The following is a 24902-nucleotide window of genomic DNA, read 5'->3' as shown; positions in this document are numbered from 1 at the left end:
AAAAATAACATCTGATAAAGTACTGTGGAAGCACAGATTAAAAGCTAATTGGAAACTAAACTATTCCTAAAGAATAATTGGGACAAAGAACAAATCAAAGAAAAAATCAATAACTTCATTAAAGAGAGTGACAAGAATGACAACATTTAAAATTAGCTCAATGTAGCCACAGCAGCACTTAGGGTAAATTTCATATCTGCAAATGTGTACATCAATAAGAAAAGGAGCACAAATAAATGAACCGGCTGTACAATTAAAACAACTAGAAAAAGAACAAATAAAAAACTCTTAATTGAAAAACATCAAAATGGAAATTCCGAGAATCAAAGGAGAGAATAAATTTGAAAGTAAAAAAGTAAACAAATAAAACTAGCAGCTAGTTTTATAAAAAAACAATAAAATAGGTAAACTGTAGGTTAATTTTATTTTTGAAAAGAAATTAGAAAACCAAATTACTAGAATTAAAAATGAAAACAGTAACAACCAACAACGAAGATGAAATCAAAGCAATTACTAGGAGTTATTTTGCCCAATTGTATGCCAGTAAGTCTGACAATCTAATTGAAGTAGATGAATATTTACAGAAATAATAAATTGCCCAAATCATGAGAAGAGGAAATACAATATTTAAATAATCCCATCCTAGGGGAAAAAAACTGAACAAGCCATCAATGACCTCCCTAAGGAAAACTCACCAGGGCCAAATGGATTTCACAAGTGAATTCTACCAAACATTTAAAGAACAATTTATCACAATACTATATAAGGTATATGAAAAATGGGTAAAGGAGTCCTGCCAAATATTTTTATGACACAAAATATGGTGCTAATACCTAAACCAGGAAGAATAAAACAGAATAAGAAAACTTTAGACCGTCTTTAATGAACATTAATGCAAAAATTTTTAAACTAGCAAGGAGATTATAGTAATATATCACAAAGATCATATGCTATGATCAGATTGAATTTATATCAGGAATGCAGTGATTGGTCAATATTAGGAAAACTATCAATATAATTGACCATATCAATAACAGCAAAAATCATATGATTATATTGACAGATACAAAAAAAATGCCTGTTTCTATTGAAAATACTAGAAAGCATAGGAATCAATGGATGCTTTCTTAAAATGATAAGTTGTATCTATCTAAAACCAAAAGTAAGCATTATCTGTAATAAGGATAAACTTGAAGTCTTTCTGATAAGATCAAGAGAGAAGTTGGGATGTCCATTATCATGACTTTTACTCAATATTGTACTAGAAATGCTAGCTATAGCAGTAAGACAAGAAAAAGAAATTGAAGGAATAAAAATAGGCAATGAGGAAACAAAATTATCATTCTTTTTTTCTTTTGTATTAATTTATTTATTTTTAATTTTCAACATTCACTCCTACAAGATTTTGAGTTCCAAATTTTCTCCCCATCTCTCTCCTCTGACCACCCCAACACATTGTGCGTTCTGATTACTTACGCCTTCCCCCAATCTGCCCTCCCTTCTATCACATCCCTCCCTTTTCTCATCCCCTTCCCCTCTATTTTCTTGCAGGGCAAGATAGATTTCTATACCCCATTGCCTGTATGTCTTATCAAAATTATCATTCTTTCTAGATGATATGATGATAAATTTAAAGAACTCTAGAGAATCAACTTAAAACTAGTTGAAATAATCAACAACTTCAACAAAGTTGCAAGATATAAAATAAAACCACATAGGTCATCAGCATTTCTATATATTACCAAAAAAAAATAGGAAGAGAGAAATTCCATTTAAAATAACTGCTGCCAATGTAAAATACTTGGAAGTCTACCTGGCAAGACAAATCCAGAGGTTATATTAACTCAATTATACTTGTGTGAAAACACAAATAAAAATCTAAACCATCAGAGAAATATTAAAGGGCTCATGAGTAGGCAAAGTCAATATAAAAGAAATGACAATTCTGCCTAAATTAATTTACTTATTCAGTGCCATACCAATCAAACTATCAAACAATTATTTTATAGAACTAAAAAAATAGCAACAAAATTCATCAGGAAGAACAAAAAGTCAAGAATATTAAGGGAATCAAGAAAAAAGTGTTAAGGAAATAATCTAGCAATTCCAGATTCCAAACTGTATTACAAAGTGATTATCAATAAAGCAATCTGGTGCTGGATAAAAGATTGTTGGATCAATGCAGTCAATTAGGTATGCAATACATGGTAGTAAATGACCATAATAATCTAGTTTTTGATAAACCCAAAGATACAAACTTTGAGAGCAAAAACCCAACATTTGACAAAAAAATGCTGGGAAAAAACTGGAAAGAAGTTTGGTAGAAATTAGGCATCAAACCAACATCTCACACCGTATACCAAGATAAGGTTGAAATGGAAAAATGGTTTACCCATAAAGGGTGATATCATAAATAAATTGAAAAAAATATGAAAAAAATGTTCCTGTCAAATCTATGAATAAGGGAGGAGTTTATGCCCAAACAAGAGATAGGGGAGATTACAGGAAGGAAAATAAATAATTCTGATTACATGAAATTAAAAAGCTTTTACACACACACACACACACACACACACACACACACACACACACAAAATTGCAGCCAAAATTTAAAGGAAAACAGGAAACTTGGGGGAAATTTTTACAAGTTTCCCTTGTAAAGGTCTAATTTCTCAAATAATATAGGGAACTAGGCCAAATTTATAAAAATATGAGCTAATCCCTGGTTGATAAAAGGTCAAAGGATGTAAACAGTTTTCAGAAGAAGAAATCAAAGCTGTTAATAATCACATTAAAAAATGCTCTAAATAACTACTAATTAACGAAATGCAAATTAAAACAACTCTGAGGTATCACCCCATTCCTATCCGATTCATTGACGTGATAGAAAAGGAAAATGATAAATGCTGGAGGGAATATGGAAAAAAAATGAGACACTAATGCATTGTTAGTGGAGTAGTACACTAGCCCAGTCACTATAGAGAACCACTTGGAACTATATTCAAACAAGCATAAAACTCTGCATAACTTTTGACCCAGCAAAACCTCTACTAGGTCTGTATCCTGAGGACATAAATGAAAAAAGACCTAACAAAAATATGAATAGCAGCTCTTTTTGTGGTGGCAAAGAATTGGACATTGAGGAGATGCCTATCAACTGGGGAATGGCTAAACAAGGTGCAGCATATGATTGTGATGCAGTACTGTTTATTGTGCCATAAGAAATAACAAGCAGCATGGTTTCAGAAAAACCGGGGAACACTTATATGATCTCATGCAAAGAGAAGTAAGCAGAACCAGAACACTGTACATAATAATAGCAATCCTGTAAAGATGATCGATCAAGACAATGGTCTAAGACAATTCCAAAGGACCCATGATGAAAAATGCTGTCCACCTCCAGAGAGAGAGCTGGTGAACTCTGAAGACAAATCAAAGCATACTTTTAAAATTTTTATTGATTGTTATTATTTTATTTTGTTTGTGTTTTTATTTGCAACCAGACAAATATGGAAATATATTTTGCATAGCTGTACATGTATAATTTAAATCAAAGTGCTTACCTTCTCAAGGAAGGTGGGCAGGAGGAAAGGAAGGAGAGAATTTAGAACTCAGAATTTTTAAAAACAATTGCTATTACACATAATGGAGAAATGTTTAAGAAAATATATAAAAATTAAATTTTTATGAAGCATATTAAGCACTTACCATGTACTATGTACTATGTTCAGTGTTAAGGATAAAAGTATAAGCAAGAAAGAAAACTCTTGCTTTCAAAGAGCTTATATTCTAATAAAGGAATTGAGCATGAAATACATATTTTTTCATTCATTTATTCATTCTTCCTTTTTTCAAAGGTTTATTTGTAGTCTAATCTTGCAACACCTTCCTATTCTACATGATCTTTCATATATCACTGACAATTATTCAGTAGTTATATTTACTAATTGTTTTGTTTTATTTTATTACCCAAGAATATTGCTCATCTGGGTCAGGTAATGCAGGGTAGACACCCTATACACATATTATATATTTGCTGATATATGTAAGTGTTGACTCCCACAGTAGAATGCAAGCTACTTGAGAGCAGGGATTGTTTCAGGCGGTTTTTTGTATTACACACAGTAGGTACATAGTAAGTGTCTCACTGATACTTAGCAATTGATTGATTTATTCATTATAACCCTCCCCAAAACCACATCTCTTTTCCAAGTCTCCACACTCTGTTTGATCCTGTTACTAGCTCCTGCTTCTGACCAAGACATCCTTTTTTGCCTCTTGCCGCTTAGCTCAGGACACCATGTCCCTAAATAACCCCTAAAACTATATAACTGCTATGTCTCTATATAACCAATATGATGCTTCTAGCCATGACTTGAAAGAGAATCTTCTTTAACAAAACCTTTTGTCACCAGTCAGCCTATGAGACTTCAAACTGCTCCACAGAGGGCCCACAGCAAGGTCTAACTGATCCAGTGCAGAAGGAAGAGTGAAGTGATCAGTAGGAAGGCTGTTTCACATTAAGTCCAAGGGGAATACACCTAGAGTCAAGAAAGAAGGACAAGAATCTTTGCAACTAGAGGGGAAATGAGCCAGCCACGTAAGGGGTGAAACAGGGGGAACTTATTTCACCTTAGCCTATGCATTTAAAACAAGGCAAGCTACGTTAAATAACTAAATCATGTAGCTAAAAATTTGTCCTGCCACTTTCATCTGAAGCTTTCATCTATGTAGAGAAATCTCAGTGCGGAACAACTGCCACTGTTGGAGATCAATAATTTATCTGAAAGTTAAAGTCTTAGATAGCTGCCTGGGTCACCCAGAGTTAATTGGCATGCCCAGAGTCACAGAGCTAATATTTGACAAAGACAAGATTTGAATTCATGTCTTCCTGGCTCAAGGCTGGCTCTTGATCAGTTACACTATGTTGACTCTATAAATTACCTACCTATGTGATTGTATGAGGTATGGCACAGTGTGATAGAGAGGGACCTGGCCTTGACCTCTGACTACATAATATACTGGCTATGTGACCCTGGGCATGCCAAGTAACCTAAGCAAATATCTAAGATGAGACAGTACCGATGTTTTCTCATCTGGGAATTCCCCATAACAATGACATCAAAGGTCCAGTAACACATGTCTGTATGCATATATGCATATATACATGCATGCATGCATGCACATATCATGTGGGTCTCTTATGTGACTAAATTTATGTGTGTGTACATGTATGTGTATATATGTAAATGTGTGTACATGATATGATATTTGTAAATGTGTATGTGTGTGTGTGTGTGTGTGTGTGTGTGTGTGTGTGAAGTTGAGTGCCTCAAAATTCGGGTTGTCACCTAGCCAGTATGTATCAGAGACAGCGCTGAAATCCAGCTTCCTAGTTTCAAGGCCAGCTCATTATCTACCTCACATACTGCCTCTTATGTCATTGTTATTGTTTATTGATGACAAAAGTGGTGAACAAAGAAATCCATACACAGAGTGCTTGCCATACCACAATTTAACAGCCTAAGATGGATGACCAAGATGGAGGAGCCAATCTGCTCCCCGATACACTCACTGTTGCCATCCTAACAGATTACAGGCTGTGTTCTGAGTCCAAGATCCATATTCAGCCTCAGGGTCCTCCCTCCCAAACCCAATGAGGTCACCAAAAGAATATCGAGATAAAGCTGAAACATATAATAAAACAAGATTCCTCCCAAACTCTACTGTATAAACTTCTTACTATAGCAACCTGAAGAGAAAATTACTGAGAAATCCATTTGTATAAAAAACGAAGGTTTCTGAATTAAATACAATCCACAGTGAATTAATGGCCTGTTTCTCTATTTATTTTCATGCAATTTGACTAGTGACAGGGAATAAGAGCACTGACCCTATCATTAATTTTCTCCAGGGAGGATTGTAATTTAGCTGTCTATTTAGGCAACCATTCACTGCAGTAAGAAATTTAAAACAGTAATAAGAATGTCTAATCAAATAAAAGGAGTCTGAAAGTGCAGAGAGTACACACAACTAAAAAATCCCACTTTCCTTTTTAGCAAACATCACAAAGGAACACCTACAGACATGGTTTCTCGTTCTTTCCTTTTCCAGGATTGCCAAATTTTGTGGCAGTAAGCACTCTAAGGTTTTCTATACATTTTAAATTTTTCCTCAGAATAACTGTTATTCTCTTGATAATATGTGGTACAATAGCAAACAGGAAAGACTTTAAGCCATTTTATGACCTACAGAGGATTACAGAATCACAATCTTGCTTGTGAAAATGGAAGAAATGATGAGCATCCTCATAAGGCATCTAGAATAGGATAGATGAACAGGATTTAATTAGGTAATCTGAGCATGGGTCTCAGGGTCCTTAGCTGCCTTTTCCACCATGTATTTCCTTCCTTGAAGAGAGATAAGAATGATACAGTGTTCCTGAAATGGTCATGTCCTGTCTGGAGAAAACACTGTGAATTTGAAACACTGGAAATCTTGAACTCCCTGGTTGGAGTTGATTTTCAGAAAAGGAAATTTCTGAAAGGATGATTACCAAATGGGGAAGAAGCTTACTCTTAGCTTGGCTTACCATAAGACAGGACCTAAAAGGACTTATTTGGAAAGTTCAGAGTCAAGGTTATATGTAGATTTGTAATATGGAAATATGCCTATTCACCAGTCCCCTATACTACATTACGTCTTGATGTTTTAAGTATCAACCATAAAGAGTATAACAGTGATTAAACTGTTGCTACTGCTTGTGAAATTTTCTGTAAATGTGCGTGTATTTATGACAGTCTTTAATGTGTAACACTTCTTTTGTGTAGAGTGAATAAATAACTGTCCCATACTTGATTCATATTATATGTTGAGTACCATTCTACTTTCCACTTCTGGAGACACCCTAGATATGAGCCAATCCAAAGCTTTAAGTAACGTCCCTAAAAGAAAAAGAGTCTAGGCTTTCTAATTAGAGACCAGACTCCTCTAGGATCTTGTGTGCCTGGTCTGAAGTTGGAAATAACCCTTAATAAAGAAGATAACAACATAACACTTCATCTCCCTGAGCCCTGGTATAGACATAATTGCTAGACAAAATCAGGATCACTTGAGACTGAAGGAGAGATACAAATGTTCAGAAATTACTATTGCATAAAAACAAGACATTGACAATTTCAGCAAAGTAAAATTCACTTTAAAAGTAAATATATAAATGAACTATATATATGTGTGTGTGTAACTCAAGGAGTGATTCTATTGCTGTATATAAAAGAATTTGGAAGTTTCAGGAATTCCAGAGGCACATATGAACATTTTTATAATACAAACATATGGCAAAGAAAAATTTGAAGAAGAAAATTCATCTCAGAAGACTAATGTGACTGAACTGGGAGCTTTCTAAGGGAGATTTAAAAGAACTTACACATAATCAAGGACAAATAAAAGAATGTCAAGAACCTATAAGAATACTGTAAGAATGAACAGAAGTCAGATGAGATTTTTGAAGTATAATTAAGGCAAAGAGAGTCAGTCTAGCAAAGTAACTAGAAAACCAGCCTTGGAGTCAGTAAAACTTCTAGTTTTGCCTTTGACACATACTAGCTGTGTGATATTGGGCAAATGACTTAACCTCTCAGTGCCTTCAAACAACTTTTTCATGTTTTAAGTTGCTGATCTGCATTGGTAGAGTTTTCTTATCAGGATCTCTGTACACCAATGTAACAACAGAACAAAGCTGTAAAAATGAACAAAAAGCAGGAAAAGAGCCTGCTGATTAAAGCATATATCATATACTGAATAAAAGTTTATGAAATGTTTCTCTTTTTTTGATTGTCAAGCAAAAGATATTAATGACAAAACACAGACTTTTAATATAGTGTTTCAATCTTATACTACATTGATAAAAGCTCTTCTTTACTTATGATATTTCTACATTCAAAGAACAAATATTTTTATCATTTCCACCATTAGAGCACAAATATCTATGAAGAGGAAAAATCACAGGGAAACAGAAATGTGTGTGATCTTAAGCAAGTCATTCCCCTTCTCTAAATTTTAATTTCCTCATTTGTAAAATAAGGAAACTGGAGATGATTCCAACTCTAAATGCAATGATCCCAGACTTGAAGAGGTAGAATGATTTTAGTTAAAAGCTCTTGTTGAGTTAATTCACAAAGACACATAGTTCTTGACTCCTAATTCAAATTATTCAAAGTGCTGTCACATGAGAATGTATGTACTGAAATACAATGTCATAATTTATGGGGGTGGGGGACAGAGTCACATACCTTGGTTGTAGGATTCACAATCAAGTGCTAAAAAAAAAGAAAGAAAGAAAAAAGCATGAATTTTAAGCTACAAAAAATTCAACCAGTTGGTTATTTCAATCCCAAGTCAAATAAAACTTATGGTTATCAGCAACAAAGTAGAAAGAGCATGAAGTCACTTCACAACTGAGATATAACATGAGGTAGTGGATTGCATGTTTTCTATGAAATCAGGAAAATGCCATCTATGATGTGTGCAGCAAGAGCAAGTCGTTGAAGCCGTTTTAGCCTCAGTTGTCTGATATGCAGAATGAAGTTAATAAAAGCTGTAGTAACTACTTTAGTGTGTTGTAGTGAGGATCAAATGAGATAATTCAGGTAAAGCCTTTTGTAAAACTTACAATTCTATACTAATGTCAGCTTGTATAAATTGGCAACTCACTTTGATCCATGAAGAAGTTCTGACTATAGTACATCTTAATTAATTGGAAGATTTCCCTTAGAGTTCATTAACAGGTGGGAAACTATGTGTTCCCAATTTAAAAATGTCAACCTAAAACTCAAAATCATTAAGTGTGCTTCCACTGACTTACTTCCAACACAAGTAGAATAAGTAAAAAGCTTCTAGTCTGGCAATGAACTCCAGCTGAGGCTTGAAAAAAAACTTCTAGCCAGAAGAGCAAAGCTTCATCAATAGTAAAAAGATTGGGATCATAAATCACATCCCTGAAGCTTTTTTTTTATATGTAAGTAATTGATGCCATGTTAAATATGGTGACAGCCAAATACAAACAAAAAGAAAATTCTAGAAGTCGCATGTTGGTAAATCTTCTGACAATTATTTACCTCATAAGTGGAATGAAAAATGGGTTGTCTTAATTAAATGGCATTATGTTAAATTATATTAATTTTATAATTATAAAGCATTATCAAATATAATGAAATAATCCTAATTATGTGATTCATTAGAATTTTCATTATGAATTAGTGAAGCTATTTCAGTGTCTCACATCACACAAGGCTGTTCCTCTTTGATGGGCTTTCTAAGCCTAGGACTCACCACAAATAGGGCCTCTCCAGCGAACCGAGACCCCCTCCTGACAACACTTGTAAGCATAAGCAGCTATGCTTGAACAAAGGCACTCGCAGTCCCCACCCAGATTACAGTTGCAGGTGTCTGTATGGCAGTTTTTGACAAAGGAAGTCACATCAATCTAGACAGAAAAGAGAATGAGAGTTATTTTAAAAAATCAGTTCAATATCAAATACTGTCAAGGATATACTTAATAGTTTTGAACACTGAGTAATGGGCTACATTGTTAAAGAAAATTTAAGTCCATGCTTTATAAAGATGTATTAACACTGCCACCTAGAGGACTAGGCTGATCTCAGCATTCTAGAACCTAAAATCAACCAAAGACTTCTTAAAAAGTAACAATGAAAACCAATAATGGAGGAGGAGGTGGGAGTGAAGCAGGAGAGATTGGAAATTCAAATGACACCATTTCATGGATAAAATATTTGTCCTAATTGTTTACTGTTAGAGATCCAGCAATTCTGACATTTAACAAAATATTCCTTTACCACATTTCGGCAGGGGGCAAAAATATCGCTGTACAAAATTGAGCATTCTTTCTTGGCATAAGGAAACTTATTTTGATATGCCTCACAGGGCCTGACAGTCTCATTTGGGTTTTCACACTGTTGGAAAAGAGAAAAAGAAACAGATTGTTTGTAAATGTGTTGAGAATAACACAATAGAAAGGTACTTGTATAGCAACATATAATTATAATCAAGAATAAAGATGTTATATATGTATGTACAATATATAATGAAGTTTGTAAATAATTTAGAATTAGGAAATCAATCAACAAATAAACATTCATTGAGCACCTACTGTGTGTCATGCACTGTGCACTGGAAATCATAGAATTATAAACACCAACTAACCAAGTTCTGGAATTTTGAGGAGAAAAAAGGAGAATGTGTTGCGTATTATTTTATTTGGAAAAATAAAGATATTCATAGGCAGTCTTGTGGGAGAACGTCTACTTAAAGGTAGCATGATGATTCTGGGGCCCAAAACCAGGGTCTCCAAGACATCTCCCTAACCTATATTCAAACACTAAATTTAGTATATTCTCTTGATGCTAAATAAGCTTCACCTAAAATAATTTGATGTGCTTTGCATGTATTTGTGACATAAAATCACAGAATCTCAAAGTGGAAAGAACCTTAGAGATCTATTTCTACTTCTAAATCCAACTGCCTTTTCTGATTTCCTATTTCTACTTAACCCATCTTTTGAAAGTATTGACCACACCCTCCTCATGGATACTCTCTCCTTCCTTCTTCTCATGTATACTCTCTCCTACTTCTCTCCTCTTCTCTCCTATTCCCTCTTCTCTTCTCTTCTCTTTTCTTCTCCTGGTGCCTTTTTCTTCTCTTCTCTTAGTTCTACTTCTACCTGTCTGACTAGTCTCCTTTGCTGGATCACCATACCCCCAAACTCTGTTCTATGAACACTCTTTCTTTTGGTGATCTCATAAATTCCCATGGGTTAAAATATAATCTTGAAGAAGACCTCCCAATACATATTTGTTAGCCCTAATCTCTCTTCTGAACTTTCTTCCCACAATGTCAATTACTGACTGGAATGTATGTATGTATGTATGTAATGTATGTAAAAAAAGTCTCTCAAAATCAACATGTCCAAAATAGAATTCATATTTCTTCCTAATCCCATCTCTCATCCAAACGTCTGTATTTCTTTTTATTTTTTAATTGTGGTAAAAAAAAGATATTTAGAGATATGAGAAAGGATTTCCCACAACCTTTGCAGAGATGGGGGAGGATATCAAATATTATGTATATTTTCATAATTTCATAATTATATATATTTATGAATTTTGATGATTTTTTCTTTTAAAATATTTTTGTTCTGTGGGATGCATTTATGGGAAGGGGTAGCAGAAAAATTAAGCAATGCAAAAATAAAATATATCAAAAAATGTTTAAATATTGAAATCATTTCTGTAAGCATTATACAAAAACATTGAAGCAAATAATAAAGACACAGGCTCACCTGAAGGAAGCAATGATACATCTGGTAGATATAATTAAGAAATCTTTGCAAGAATAACAGACACTTTCTATTTTTTTAAAGGACAGGGAAACAAACATCTCTGCCTCTAGAGACTTGTTGGCAGTGTAGTATGATAGAAAGAAAAGTGACTCTGGGGTCACAGGACCTGGACTCAAATCTTCCCTCTGATCCTTACTAGCCGTGTGGCCATGGGCAGCTCCCTTTTTCTGGGTCTGAGGTCCTCCTTCAGTAAAATGAGGGGAGTTTAAAACGCATCGAGTGATGGTCTCTAAGGCAATCTCCATCCATTATTCTATGATCAGTCCATACATTCATGATCAATGAATTAATTTTTCACAGTATCGTAAATGTAGAGCTGGAAGGGACCTCAGAAGCTACCTAATCTAACCTTTCTCATTTTACAGATGAGGAAGCTGTGGCCCAGAGAGATGGTGTCAGTTCTTTACACCCAGAAGGATGTTTATTGTTGAATACCAATAACACCATCCTTATAGAATACAGATATAGACATGTCATCCTCAATTCATTTTCCTAGAATGGCAATTCATATTAACAAAGTCTGGCTTAACATACATTTTGTATAATTATTGTAAAAGTATGAACATTTAACTTACCTGTCCTATCGTCCAGCTTTCTCCAAACACCTGAGCACTTCTCACTTCCAAGTTATTAGATGTAGTCATATCATTTGAAGTACATTTGTCAAAGTTTCCACACAAACCTCCAAGTTTGCCCTGAAGAATAAGCAGAAATTTTTCATAATATCCTATTGTCAAACTAGTGTTTATAAAATATGATTCATTAAAATTGTTCATACATTTAAAAAGTATTTTGAGCTAAATATTTCCATGACAACCATTTATTAATAAAAAGTGCTCTGCTAGAAATACGCTGCACTTTTATACCTTACACCCCAATCCATTGATAGTGGTTTCCTTGCAGTTCCATGAGCAAAGATACTTCATCTCCTGAATCCAGGCATTTTCATTGGTTGTCCCCCCATGACTGGAATGTCCTCCCTCCTCATCTCTGTCTCTTGGTTTCCTTCATGTCCCAGCATAATTCTTACCTTTTATTAGAAGTTTTTCCCAATTTCTCTTAATTTTAGTGCTTTCCTATTTATTTTCTTTACTTATTTATTTACTCCGCATATGGCTTGTTTGTCCATAGTTGTCTGCATATTGTCTCATTAGGTGATAGGAACTGTTTTTTGCCTTTCTTTGTATCCCCAGCACTTAACACAGTGCCTGGCCCTTAGTAGATACTGAAGAAAAGCTTATTGACTGACTGGAAGGGACTTAGAGGCTATCCAAATATTACCTATTTTATAGATAAGGAAAATGAGGCACAGAAAAATTAAATGACAGAGTCTCACAGTTTGTCAGTATCTAAGGTAGGATTTGGATTCATTTTTTCCTGCCTCCAAGGTCAGTGCCCAATCTATTATGTCCACTCTACCTCTCATGTTGACATAATCAGAATATTTATCTACTTCACCCATTTTCCATGATATATTCTAGAACAGAGGTTCTGAACTTCTTTGCTTGAAGGAGCACTTTGGCAACCTAATAGAATCTCCTCAGAATAACATTTAAAATGCATAAAATAAAATACACAGAATTACATGGGAAACCAATTATATTGGTTTATATTGGAGATATATATATATATATTTTTTTAAAGTTCACAGATCCCAGGTCGCATTCTATATCACTTCTCTGATCACTTCTCCACACCCATGGCCTTCCCACTCTGAGAATACATTTGCCTCTTTGGCCTCTCTACCTGGGATCACTATTTCCTGAATACTTCAGCCATCCATACTCACTTCTCTCCCAGCAATAATCCTGACTATCCAGACTTTTTGACCTTGCCTCCCACTCCCTACCTCCCTTACTTTTCAACTCACTTTAATGTAATAATTTTACCCATTGGAAAGAGGTCACTAGGTGGCACAATGAATGGAACATTGGCCTGAAAGTCAAAAAGACCAGAGTTCAAATTCAGACTCAGACACTTACTAGCTGTAAGTCACTTAATCCTATTTACCTCAGTTCCTTATCTGTTAAATGACCTGAAGAAGGAAATTGCAAATTCCAGTATCTTTATTGAGAAAACTCCAAAAGGAGTCACAAAGTGTTGGACATGACTGAGAAATGATGAAACAACAACTTCCATCTATCTATATATCTATCCATCTATCTATCTATCCATCCATCCATCCATCCATCCATCCATCCATCCATCCATCCATCCATCCATCTATCTGTCCATCTCTCTATCTCGGCTTAACATAAAGAACACACTTGTTCCAGAAAATTCATTTGCCATTATCCAATTTTCCAACAAATCTGTGACTTCATTCTAGTATCTTTGCTAAGAAAATGCCAAATGGGATCATAATCAGTCACAACTGAAATGACTACACATCAACACCCATTGAAAAGTAAAGTCCCTTGAGGGTGGAGACCGTCTTTTATTTTTGCTTGTATTTGCACCCTCACTTGTCATCAGAGTGACTCACAATGCTTAGACAGTGAGGTGGCTCAGTGGGTACAGCACCAGATCTAGAACCCTAGGCAAGGCATTTATCCTCATTTTCTCATTTGTAAAACAGGAGAAACAGCACCTACCTCCCAGAATTTCTAGGAGGACAAAGTAAAATAAAATGTATAAAGTGTTCTGCAAACCTTAAAATGCCATATAAATGAAGACAGCTAAGAAGATAGACAGACAGACAGAGAGAGAGAGAGATAATATATACATACACATACATACCCATGTGTTCATATGTATGTATATATAATCTATATGTCTATTCAGGTAAAGAAATTTTGCTACCAAATTTTTCAAGGTTAGAAACCAACAGCATTACTAGCAACCAACTTCACATATAATCATAGACTTTAAGAAAATATCTATGAGGAAAAACATGAATTATTCTGACTCTAAGCAACAACTTCTTTCTTCACTACTTCAGACATCTGTGGTTTCTTTACTGCGGGTACACCCTCCAGCAATGTAGGTCTCAACCCCACCATGACCTGGAAGATAATCTTCAACAGTTGTTGTGGCCAAAAATTCCTTTTCCCCTGAGCCAAACTAGTGACAAGCTTCTCCAAATGTAGTTATGCTGGTCCTCTGGATGATAGATGTACAGTCTCTTGCTGGGCTGATACTTGAAGTCTTTCCAGCTTGGTAGGATCTGCCAGAGGAATTTAGAGCTTGTGCTCTGCTGGCATCGTCTTTGAGAGCCTAGGGTCAGCCCCAGGACAGGACGAGACATTGGAAGGCTTTGGTGGAAGTCATGGAACATGAAAAAGTTTAATCAAAACATCAAAAATTTCATTTTACTTCCTTTATTTCAAATAGAAAAGGGCAGCATGGAAGAAAGACTAGACAGTCAGCTGCAGAGTCAGAAGGATTCTGTTCCTTCCTCTGACACATTCTAACTGTGTAACTTTGGACAAATCAGCATCTTAGTCAACTCTCTAAGAATATAGATCCCACATCAGTTACTTATTGATATTTATCAATATTGGGAGTTTTCACACCAGAACTTTCATACACTGATTTTTAAAAATGAGGTTCGTGTCCTCAACCCCCTAAAAAAATCTCAATTACACGTCAAATTTTGGCCTACCTTCCACTGTGATCCAACTTTGATATGTATGGTTGTCTTCTTATCCCAAAGAATTGTGATATCTTGCTCAGGGAAGTGTACCACAGCATAGTACCCGGCCTTCCAAAGCTGGTATGTTGGTTTATTTTCCAGAAAACCTGACCGTTTCTGAGACAAAGAACATTTGGATAAAAATATCAGTTCCACGTTAGCCATAATAGAAAAGTAAACCTCAATTACTTTTACACAAAGTGGACAAGTATCTGTTGGTCACCTCTTTTGTCCTAAGTATTACTGGGGTGTGAGAAAATTATAAAATAAGATCTCTTTCAAGCTCTTTGTGAAGGTAAAATGAATACATACGAGGTTATAGACACCCAATTCAGTGCTAGTTAAGATTTGAATGGAGGGGGAAGGGCTTCTCAGGCATAGAGATTATAATGCACAAAGAGAGGAAAGCAGTCACGAGTGAGGAAATCACATTTAAGGGACAGCAGAATTAGAAGAGACTTTAAGGTAAACCAGCTTAACCACATTCCTAATACAGCAATATCCTCAGAATGATCACTGGCAAGTCCTCATGCAGCTCAATGTTGAAGACCCTTAGTGGTGGGGAACTTACTCCCTCATAAAGGCAACCATTTAATTTTAAGGTTAGCGCTAACTACTGAGAATTTTTTTTAATTAAATGGTCAAGAGTAGGCTATGAATATATGAATAAAACATATGCAGAAGTGGCATAAAAGGAAGAGAAATGTACAACCAGACAAGGAGGTATTGAAAAAGAGCAATAACCAGTGGGCATCTTTTATGTACCATTGGTACTCATACAGTATGGGGAGATATGGAAGAAGGTCCCAACATGCTGAGTGAACTCACCCTCATGGAAGGGATATGCAGGAGAACATGGATAAGAGAAGCACGGGATGGGAAGGCATGGCTGAGGTGCAATCTGCACCATTGGAGAGAATTGATGAGATCACAAATCCATCCATATTTTAAAAGAACATCTATCCTAATTCCACTGTAGGTTCTTTGACAGCAGGGCTAACTTTGGCATTTCTTTGTATCTGCATACCTTATCGCAGTGCCTGGAACACAATAGGCACTTCAAAAATGCTAGCTGACTGATTGTTTGATCTCCCAGTAATGTCAGTCCATTGATCCTAGGTCTTCCTGTTAGAGACACACAGAATAAGATTTACCTCTTCTAGATAGTGGCCTTCAATTTGTTTGAAAAGAAGTGCTTTTTTTTTTTCCCAGTCTAGCATCTTTATTTCCTTCAGTGACTACTGATATAACATAGTTTCATGTCCTTTGATCATCCTACTCTTGACTATTACCAAATAGAGGTGGGATAGTGACACTACACTACTTCAGAGAAGAACCTGTGAACCAACCCTCATCACAGGATGTCACCCTGCCAAGGAGAAGAGTCTTCCCCTATGTTTTTTTCTGGATAAGAGAGATAAAAAGATCTCTAATGCCAAAATCTGAGGCAAGAATCTAATTAGCCTAATTGTGAAACTGTTCTAGTTAGCAGCAGGGACCCTTTCCAATCTAAGCAGCTCAGGTTCATCTTTTAACTCCTTATTGCTACTCACAAACAGGCACTTCTCCATCAACAGGGTCCTTGTTCTACCAGGATCATAAAGACAAGACCCATCTCTCAGATCACAGTGTCTGAGCTTCTGACCTAGAGGAAGCCCACAGACTCTTACAGAGAGAAGGAACTGCAGAAATGGTAGCCTCAGAGAACAAGGTTTTATGTAACTGACAATTGCAAAATCACTCGGTCTCACTATAAAAGCCTTTCCCAGAATGCAAGAAAATCTGGGGATGGAAGATCAGATCACTGGCATTAGACCCTTGCCCTATCTATACTTGCTGATATTGGTTGAGCATGTTTGGGTGCAGAGAGTAGGGTCTAGCCACACCATGCTTACCCAGTCTACCTGGGTGCTTGTACCCCTGATTTTCCAAAAAAACCTCAGCTGCATGGATAGAAATAGTTGCCATTCTCCAAGAAGACCTTCTTTTTAAGAAACAGGCAAGAAAACCCTAATCCAGAACATATAACTGATGCACAACTGGCCCTGGATAGGGCTGGCAAAGTGTCCTTAGGATTTGTGATCTAGCTGCACAATTATACTGCAAGTATGATCCACACCCAGAGCCAAGCACTGAATAAACTAAGAGGGTGAAGGCAGCCATATATGAGTAGGTGATAACCAGCAATGCAACCCATATTATAGTTCTTTTTTGCCTGCCATTAGGTGAATGGACAGGTGACACTCTATCATACTTACCAATTAATAGTCTGGTTGTTAGTTAACTAGCATTTATTAAAGACCTGCAATGTGTCAGGCACTGTGCTAAGTCCTAGGGATACAAAGAAAGGCAAAAAATATTCCTTGCTCTCAAGGATCTCACAATGTAATGGGGGGGGGACAATATGCATACAATTACAAACAAAAATCATATAGACAGGATAAACTGAGGGTCATTTCTGAGGGAAGGCACTAAAATTAAGGAGGATAGGGAAGACTTCTTGCAGAAAGTAGAACTTTAGCCAAGTCCTTGTCAATGAGACCAGGAGAAAGAGTGTGAATTTCAAGCCTGGGGGCAGCCAGTGAAAATGCTCAGTCAGGAGACAGAGGAACAGCAAGGAGTCCAGTGTCATTAGATCAAAGAATGTGGAGGGGAATAAGGCATAAAAAGACTGGAAAGATAGAAATGGACCAGGTTATAAAGGGTTGTCTAAGTGACTTTCCAACCTGACAGGTGATCTTACTTCTATTACAAATGTACCCTGAAGGTAAGGTTACAGGTCTCAAAATAGCAGATCACAAATGCACATATCATCACTGGATCAACTGGACATCTCCAGCTCAGCTATTCTCCACAGGATCATCATCTCTACTTCCTCTCCCTTGAAAATTGGATTCCACTCCTGGAACTTTCCCAGTCTTTGATAGATTAGCTTTGGTCTTATCCTGCTGGGTTCCAGGACTCCCCAATACTCTTTAGACATCTCCTGCCATGCCACTTGTAATGAATCTCTTCTTCCTTCTTCCCCTCTCAAACTACTTTCCAGGTCCCCTTTGTCTGTTGTATGAAAACTCCTTATGATCAGAGACTCTCTAGTATGCTTTTATTTGAATCCCAATGTTTAATATGGCAACCATCACAGAGTAAGTACTAAATAAATGTTCTCTCTCTTCTCTCCTTTTTCTTCTTCTCTTCTCCTTTTTCTTCTTCTCTTCTCCTTTTTCTTCTCTCTCTCTCTCTCTCTCTCTCTCTCTCTCTCTCTCTCTCTCTCTCTCTCTCTCTCTCTCTCTCTCTCTCTCTCCCTCTCTCTCTCTCTCCCTCCCTCCCTCCCTCTCTCTCTCCTCCCCCATCTAGCCAGTCTACCTATCTATTACAAACCACTTCTCCGTTCACTGGTATTCTCTTTGTCAGAACTATGGACTTTATTGGTACTTTGTCAGGACCCTCAAGAAATTCACAAGATATACCTCTAGGCAGCATGTGATATACCCTGCCGGTTACTCTAGCCACGGACAATAGATGGTCACCACACACCTAGGTTATGGCAGCTGTGCTTCCTCACTGAACCAATGATCCTTCCTTGTTCATTATCTCTTCCTTTGCATTTATTAAAGGCTTATTGTTCTATTAATGGCTAATTATTATTCTTATTTAGTTATTAATGGGAAGTTAGGTAATGCAGTCAATATAGGACTCAGCCTAGAGTCAGGAAAATCCATAGATACTAGTTGTGTAACCCTGGGCCAGTCACTTAACCTCTGTTTGCCTCAGTTTCCTCATACCTTCCAGGGTTTTTGTGAGGTTCACAATTTATATTGTATATATATATAATAATAATTATAAAGTGCTTAGTATACAATAAAACACATAGTAAGTGCTACATAAATGTTTGGGGTTTGGGGTTTTTTGGAGGGGGGGTAGTTAAAGACTCAACCCCAGCACTGAAAGACCCACTACTCAAGAGTCAATACTCTCTGCTTTTATGGCTTGCTAAAGGCATCTCTAAAAAGGAAGAGGGGCAGGTTTATTTCTCAGAGCTACTAACTGCAGCTGCTGCCTTCCCATCCCCACAACTCAGCTATACTATCTTCCTTCCTATGTAACACAATTAAGAAGATAAACATGGCATCTGAGAGTTGGGAAAGACCTTAGAAATCATCTAGTATAATGCAGAATATACTCACCACCTAAAACACTTAATCCCATTACCTAACAACTATATTTCTCATTATAAATGGATAAACTTGCATTCTTACAAAAATAATCATTTTAATGAATTGTTATTTTTATTGTTTCTGGATGGATGGATAAATTTTAGGTCTGGACGTCATCCTTAGAACTGACAATATAACATGTGCCTATGCTAATAACCCCCATTAAGATACTATTTGGCATTTAAAGTCCTTCCTGATCAACCATGAACCTACCTTTCCAGGCTTATTGCACATTAACCTCCCTCACCCACTCTGCATTCCAGCCAAAGTACACTAGTCCTCATATCTATGCTACCTCTGTGCATACATTGTCCCTGGAATGCTCTTCCTCCTCACCTATAATACTATACAGGCTCCTTGTTTAATCATTTCAGTTGTGTCTGACTCTTCATGATCCCGTTTGGGGTTTCCTTGGCAGTGATGTTGGAGTGGTTTGCCATTTCCTTCTCCAGTTCATTTGTACAAATGAGGAAACTGAGGCAACAAGGGTTAAGTGACTTGCCCAGGGTCACACAGCTAGTAAGTTTCGGAGGTCAGATTTATACTTAGGTCTTCCTTAGCTTCTTTCAGTTCTCAGCTGGAATGCCATCTCCTACTTTCCAGAACCCCCAGTTGCTGATACTCCTTTCACACCTGACCTTAGAAATGACCTCATATATATTTTGTATCTACTTATTTGTGTTCGTGTTATTTTCCTCCAGAAAGACATCAAAGAAGAGGGACTGGCATGCTTCTCAAGGCTACTTATTTTTATCTCTGAATCCCTAGAATCTCGAACAGTGCTGGCAGGTAACAGGTGCTTCATAAATGCCTGATCAATTGAACAGAAGAAGACGTCTAAAAAAATCAGCCTCTCTAATGCCGTCTTTTCAATTCAACAATCTTTTACCACATTTCATCATGTTGCATTCATCCTGTCAAGATCGTGTGGATGCTGTCACCCAACATAACAGCTCTCACTCTCAATTTTAAGTCACCTTCAGATTTAATAAATATGCTATGTACATTCTCCCCCACATTATTCATAAAAATGTAGGAAAGGACAAGTCCCATTGTTCCTAATTCTCATTCCTAGAATTATACAGAACAGAGCCTTGATAGAAGCTGGATGTGTCCAACTCCTAAGGGGTGTGAGGAAATTTCTGCACTAAATGGGAGGTTGACCTAGATGACCTTTAAACTCTCCACTAACTTTAAGAATCTATGATTCAGTTACCAATCACTGGAGTCCAAGTGGCTCTGGCTTGAAGTTTCACAGTTTTATCAAGTTATTAGTTATTTCTTATTCTGAAAGCAAATATCTCAATGATATTCTTTTTTCTTTCAATTTGTATCTTATGATTTGGAAGCTTTAGTTTATCAAAAGAATCAAATCATAGCATAGGAATTTATTGAACACCTACTAAGTGCAAGGCATTATATAGGGAATGACATAAATGTATAGGAGCAGCAGTTATTTAAAACAAATAACAGAATCTTGGCAATTCTCCCCATTTTGAGAATGTGGGGACAGAGGGAGAAATTCTTACCCAAGATCCCTCAGAATTCACAAGAAAACTGGAATGAGTCCCATTTTACCACTGCCATTTGCCTGCCTTCTCATTCCTGCCATCCCCTCTCCCAACTCTTTCCATACCTCTTTCCTCAGTGACCACAATCCTGCGTCGTCTGTCTTCGCCTTCTCCTGAAGGGTGAAGAATACTATTTTTTTTACCCCTAGCACTTAACAGTGACAACCACATTTTAAGCATTTAAAAAATGCTTTTTCATACAATCAATTGAGAAATGTTTGGACAAATGGTGTATGGATACAATGGAATGCCACACTGCCGTAAGAGACTACTAATTTGAGGAATTAAAAAAAAGACATAGAGATGCTTGAATAAACTTTTTTGTTAAGGTGAGGTAAGCAGTACCAAGACAGCAATCTACACAGTGACTCCCATGTCTTGATAAAAACAACACTAAAAGAGTTGAACTCTGAATAACTGCAGTGGCCAATCTAGGTTCTAGATGACAACTGATGAAACATAACCAAGCCCCAAAGAAGTGGAATATAAAATCACATATATCATTTGACTTTGTTTAAATGTTTTGTTCTGTTACAAGGAAGGATTCGGTAAAGAAATGTGGTCATAAAAACAAAAGTTACCAATAAAACTTAAGATAAAATTACTGTCCTATCAGAGGTCAAAAATTGAATCCATGGCACATAAGAAGCCTTTAGAAAACAGAACTGTGAAAACCAGATCTGTTCTCTTCTCAGTTTACTCTGCTTAAGAAGAGTTAAAGAGAAAATCAAATAAGTAAATTCATGAATTCACTAACCTTTTTGTAAGGGGAGTCATTCAAATAAATCTCAGTGTCCCCAACAGAAATCAGTAAACTTTTTGAACAAACAATATCATTATCAAAGCACTTTTTGTTCTGTGCAATAACAGATATAGCTGCGTCCTCTGCACTCTGTAAGATTAAGGAGAACATTGTGTTAGTAACCATGACTTCACTGTGTGGAAAATCCCAATTCCCTTCCTAATGAAGACCACCATGACTTTGGGTTTTTTCCAAAATAAGTACTGAAAACAATAACATCCTGCATTCATACAATGAAGGACGTAAAAAACACACGTACAAAATAATGGCAAAACACAAAAAACACAAAAAAACCAAGGTACAACAGTCTTTAAACATGTTTGTTGCTATTCAGTCATATTCAACTCTATGTCACCCCTGTGGGGTTTTCTTGACAAAGATACCTGACCTTTTGCCATTTCCTTCTCCAATAGATTCAGGCAAACAGGGGTAAGTGATTTGACCAGGATCACACAACTAGTAAGTATTTAAGGTCAGATCTGAACCCAGGTCCTCCTGACTCCAGGTCCAGCACTCTATCTACTGAACCCTCTAGTTGTCTTTTACATATGTTTATAATTTACCAAAAAGGTCCTTCTAAGCACCAATCTTAATTGCTTTTTTTTTCCCAGAAATGTGAACATAGATTTAAATCAACATGCTACTTTTGTTCTGTTTAGTTTTTGTTACAATTAAAGCTTTACTTAAGAACTACGATCAATACTATGACCAGTCATGATTCCAGAGGATGGATAATGAAGCATGGTGCCAACGTCAGGCTAAAGCCAAGGCTTCACTAAAGCCGATTGTTAAATTTTCATTGTGAGCATTTGCACCTCAGAAATCTGGCAAAGGATAAAATCAGGCCTTAACTTAGTGTTTTGTTAATTTGATCACGATTTAAGAAAGTGATGGAGGAAATGTCAATAATGCAAATTAAACTTAAAAGTGTGCCATGTGCATTTGTTTTCTGGGGATCCAGTTTTTAAAGATTTACTAGCATACCACTATGACTACTTACCTCCTTCCAGAGAGTCAGCAGATTCAAGATTCAGAATAAAACATGTTTCAGTATGGTCAATGTGGGAATTTGTTCTGCTTTACTATGCATATTTGTTACAAAGGTCATATTTATGCTTTTTTTAATAGAGAAGGGGAGATGAGGAGACAGAATAAATGCTTTTTAACTGAAATTTAAAAAAAAAAAAAAACCTTTGACTTTGGTAACAAAATACTTCTCTTAGAGAAACTTAAAACATCCTGAACTAATTGTCTGCATTTTGTAGCAATAAGAACATTTGAATCATCTGCACTCTGGAAGATTAAGGAGAACATTGTAACATGATTTTACTTCTTTGTGGAACTGCAAGTTTAGTGAAGATTTAGAATATGGAAATATAGATTTAGAATTCATAAAATGTAGGATAAAAAATAAGACAGAGTACAAAGAACAAATCTCTGAAAGAGAAAAAAACAAAGGAATGAAGAAAGAAAAGATACAATGAATGTTCAAAAAGCAAATTAGAGAGTTTACAGAGGTAGTTTATTCTTTATACAAATATATATTTCACCAAAATCCTTCAAGGTTGACTATACTAGAATCAAAGGTAAAGCCTAAAGTAGGAATATAGGAAGCACTACAGATAAATGAGCAGGGAAGAAAGTATATCCACTTGTATTTCTCAAGGTGAATAAGAACAATACGTAATTGCTGCAGCATGAAGGACTCCCAGGGCTGGGATTCACTCCACCTAACAGATCACATCTATAGTAAATCAGTCCTAGATAAGCAGAGATTAAGTAATTTGCTCAAGATAATAAAGCTAGTAAATTTCAGAGGCAGGATCTGAACCCAGGTCTTCCTGCTGCCAAACTCAATACTTTATCTCCTACTCTAGTCTGCCTCTAAGCATAGCCCAACAAAAGCTAAATAATGATTTGACCATAAACTAGGCAGATTCAGAATCTACTACACAAAATCAAGTAGATTCAGAATATTTGGCAAATACTAATAAAATCTATCCATTTTTATAAAACCAAGACCATAAATGAAGACCTAAAAGAAATAAGGAAGGAGTTAGGAAATGGGGGGAAAGGTAAGGAAAATGAGGTAGAAAATAAGAAAATTTTAAGAAAATCAAGGTAGAAAAAATGAGCCTCATTAAGAGGTTTCAGAGAAAAATAAAAGAAAAATTAAAGAGGTTTCATCTGCATTTTACTATTAACACATATGTCTATCCCCAATTCCTTCCATTCTCTTCCCATCAGGTAAGACTGAACACTCTGAGAGACTCCCAACTGTAGAGTTCTATGAATATCAAATCACAAGGTAAGAGCTCAGGAGCCTCAGAGAGATTACATTTCTTTTGGGATTTAATGCTTGATTTTCATGATTTCTACTGTCCTAATTATTAAACCTAATCATAAGCCTTTACATCTGGAACATGGAGATTAATTCTTATTCCAATAACTGAGTAAATTCAACAATCGTTTGACAACCATAGTGACAGAAGAATCCTTTTCTTTTTATTACTTGGTACAGAAATACTTGGAGGAAAGAGCAGAGGGAGGGCAGAGGGAGGGATTGTAGAAAAATGAGATTACATTGGCAAAGGCAGAAGCCAACCCAAACCCAGATGCAGTACTGCTAGGAAAGTGGACATCCAGTCCCCATCCTTGTCCTGCACTCTCGTTGGGAAATGCGTCTTTCCTCTGATGCCGCTGTGAGAAATATTTCATTTGGAGCCCTGCTGTGATCCAATCAGCATTAATCAGTTTGATATATTACATAAATAATATAGGGATAATTAGATGAGATAGCCTCTTATAACGGATCTCAAACTTTAATGTAATATTCACTACTTGTTTACCAAGTTATGAGGTTTACTTGCACAACCACAAAAATGCTGACAAAGCTCCATCCTGTTTTGCTCAAATTCCATGTCTAAACCCAGCATAGGTGAGATGCCTTGACACTTTCAAAAGTCTCCCAACTTGTTTTTGTACCTCTAGACCATTTTCTCTTGTCTGACATGAGCAGGTGACTATCTTATCACCACTTAGCCAGTGGAGATGCCCCATACTTCACCCAACCTGTGACACTCCTCCACCTCTGCCCCCATTGATATGTCATTTGGGGCCTTCAAGGGCAATCCAATAAGATTCTGTATTTTATGATGCCTCTTTTGCATATTTGGGTATCAAACCCTATAAAAACAAGGTTCTGGAAGAAGACTATATCAGATCAGGAGGAAGATATGAGGTCCACTTCATCAAAGGGGATCAT

The 24902-nt window shown here is 36.3% G+C and overlaps 1 protein-coding gene across 1 annotated transcript in view; it reads right to left on the bottom strand.

Moving 5' to 3' along the window:
• OTOGL (otogelin like) overlaps nt 1-24902 on the bottom strand; it is a 203458-nt gene that overhangs the window by 76257 nt on the left and 102299 nt on the right. Inside the window, exons 23-28 of the mRNA XM_072650594.1 lie at nt 21593-21727; nt 15021-15167; nt 11992-12111; nt 9855-9971; nt 9331-9484; nt 8292-8318 (exon numbers count right to left, since the gene is read on the bottom strand). Of these exons, the coding sequence (XP_072506695.1) occupies nt 8292-8318; nt 9331-9484; nt 9855-9971; nt 11992-12111; nt 15021-15167; nt 21593-21727 (700 nt within the window). The remainder of the gene's footprint in view (nt 1-8291; nt 8319-9330; nt 9485-9854; nt 9972-11991; nt 12112-15020; nt 15168-21592; nt 21728-24902) is intronic.

This window comes from Notamacropus eugenii, chromosome 3 (genome assembly GCF_028372415.1).
Source record: "Notamacropus eugenii isolate mMacEug1 chromosome 3, mMacEug1.pri_v2, whole genome shotgun sequence".
Taxonomy (NCBI): Eukaryota; Metazoa; Chordata; class Mammalia; order Diprotodontia; family Macropodidae; genus Notamacropus; species Notamacropus eugenii.
The sequence above is the reverse complement of the archived record's forward strand: the minus strand, read 5'-3'. Positions and strand labels throughout refer to the sequence as shown.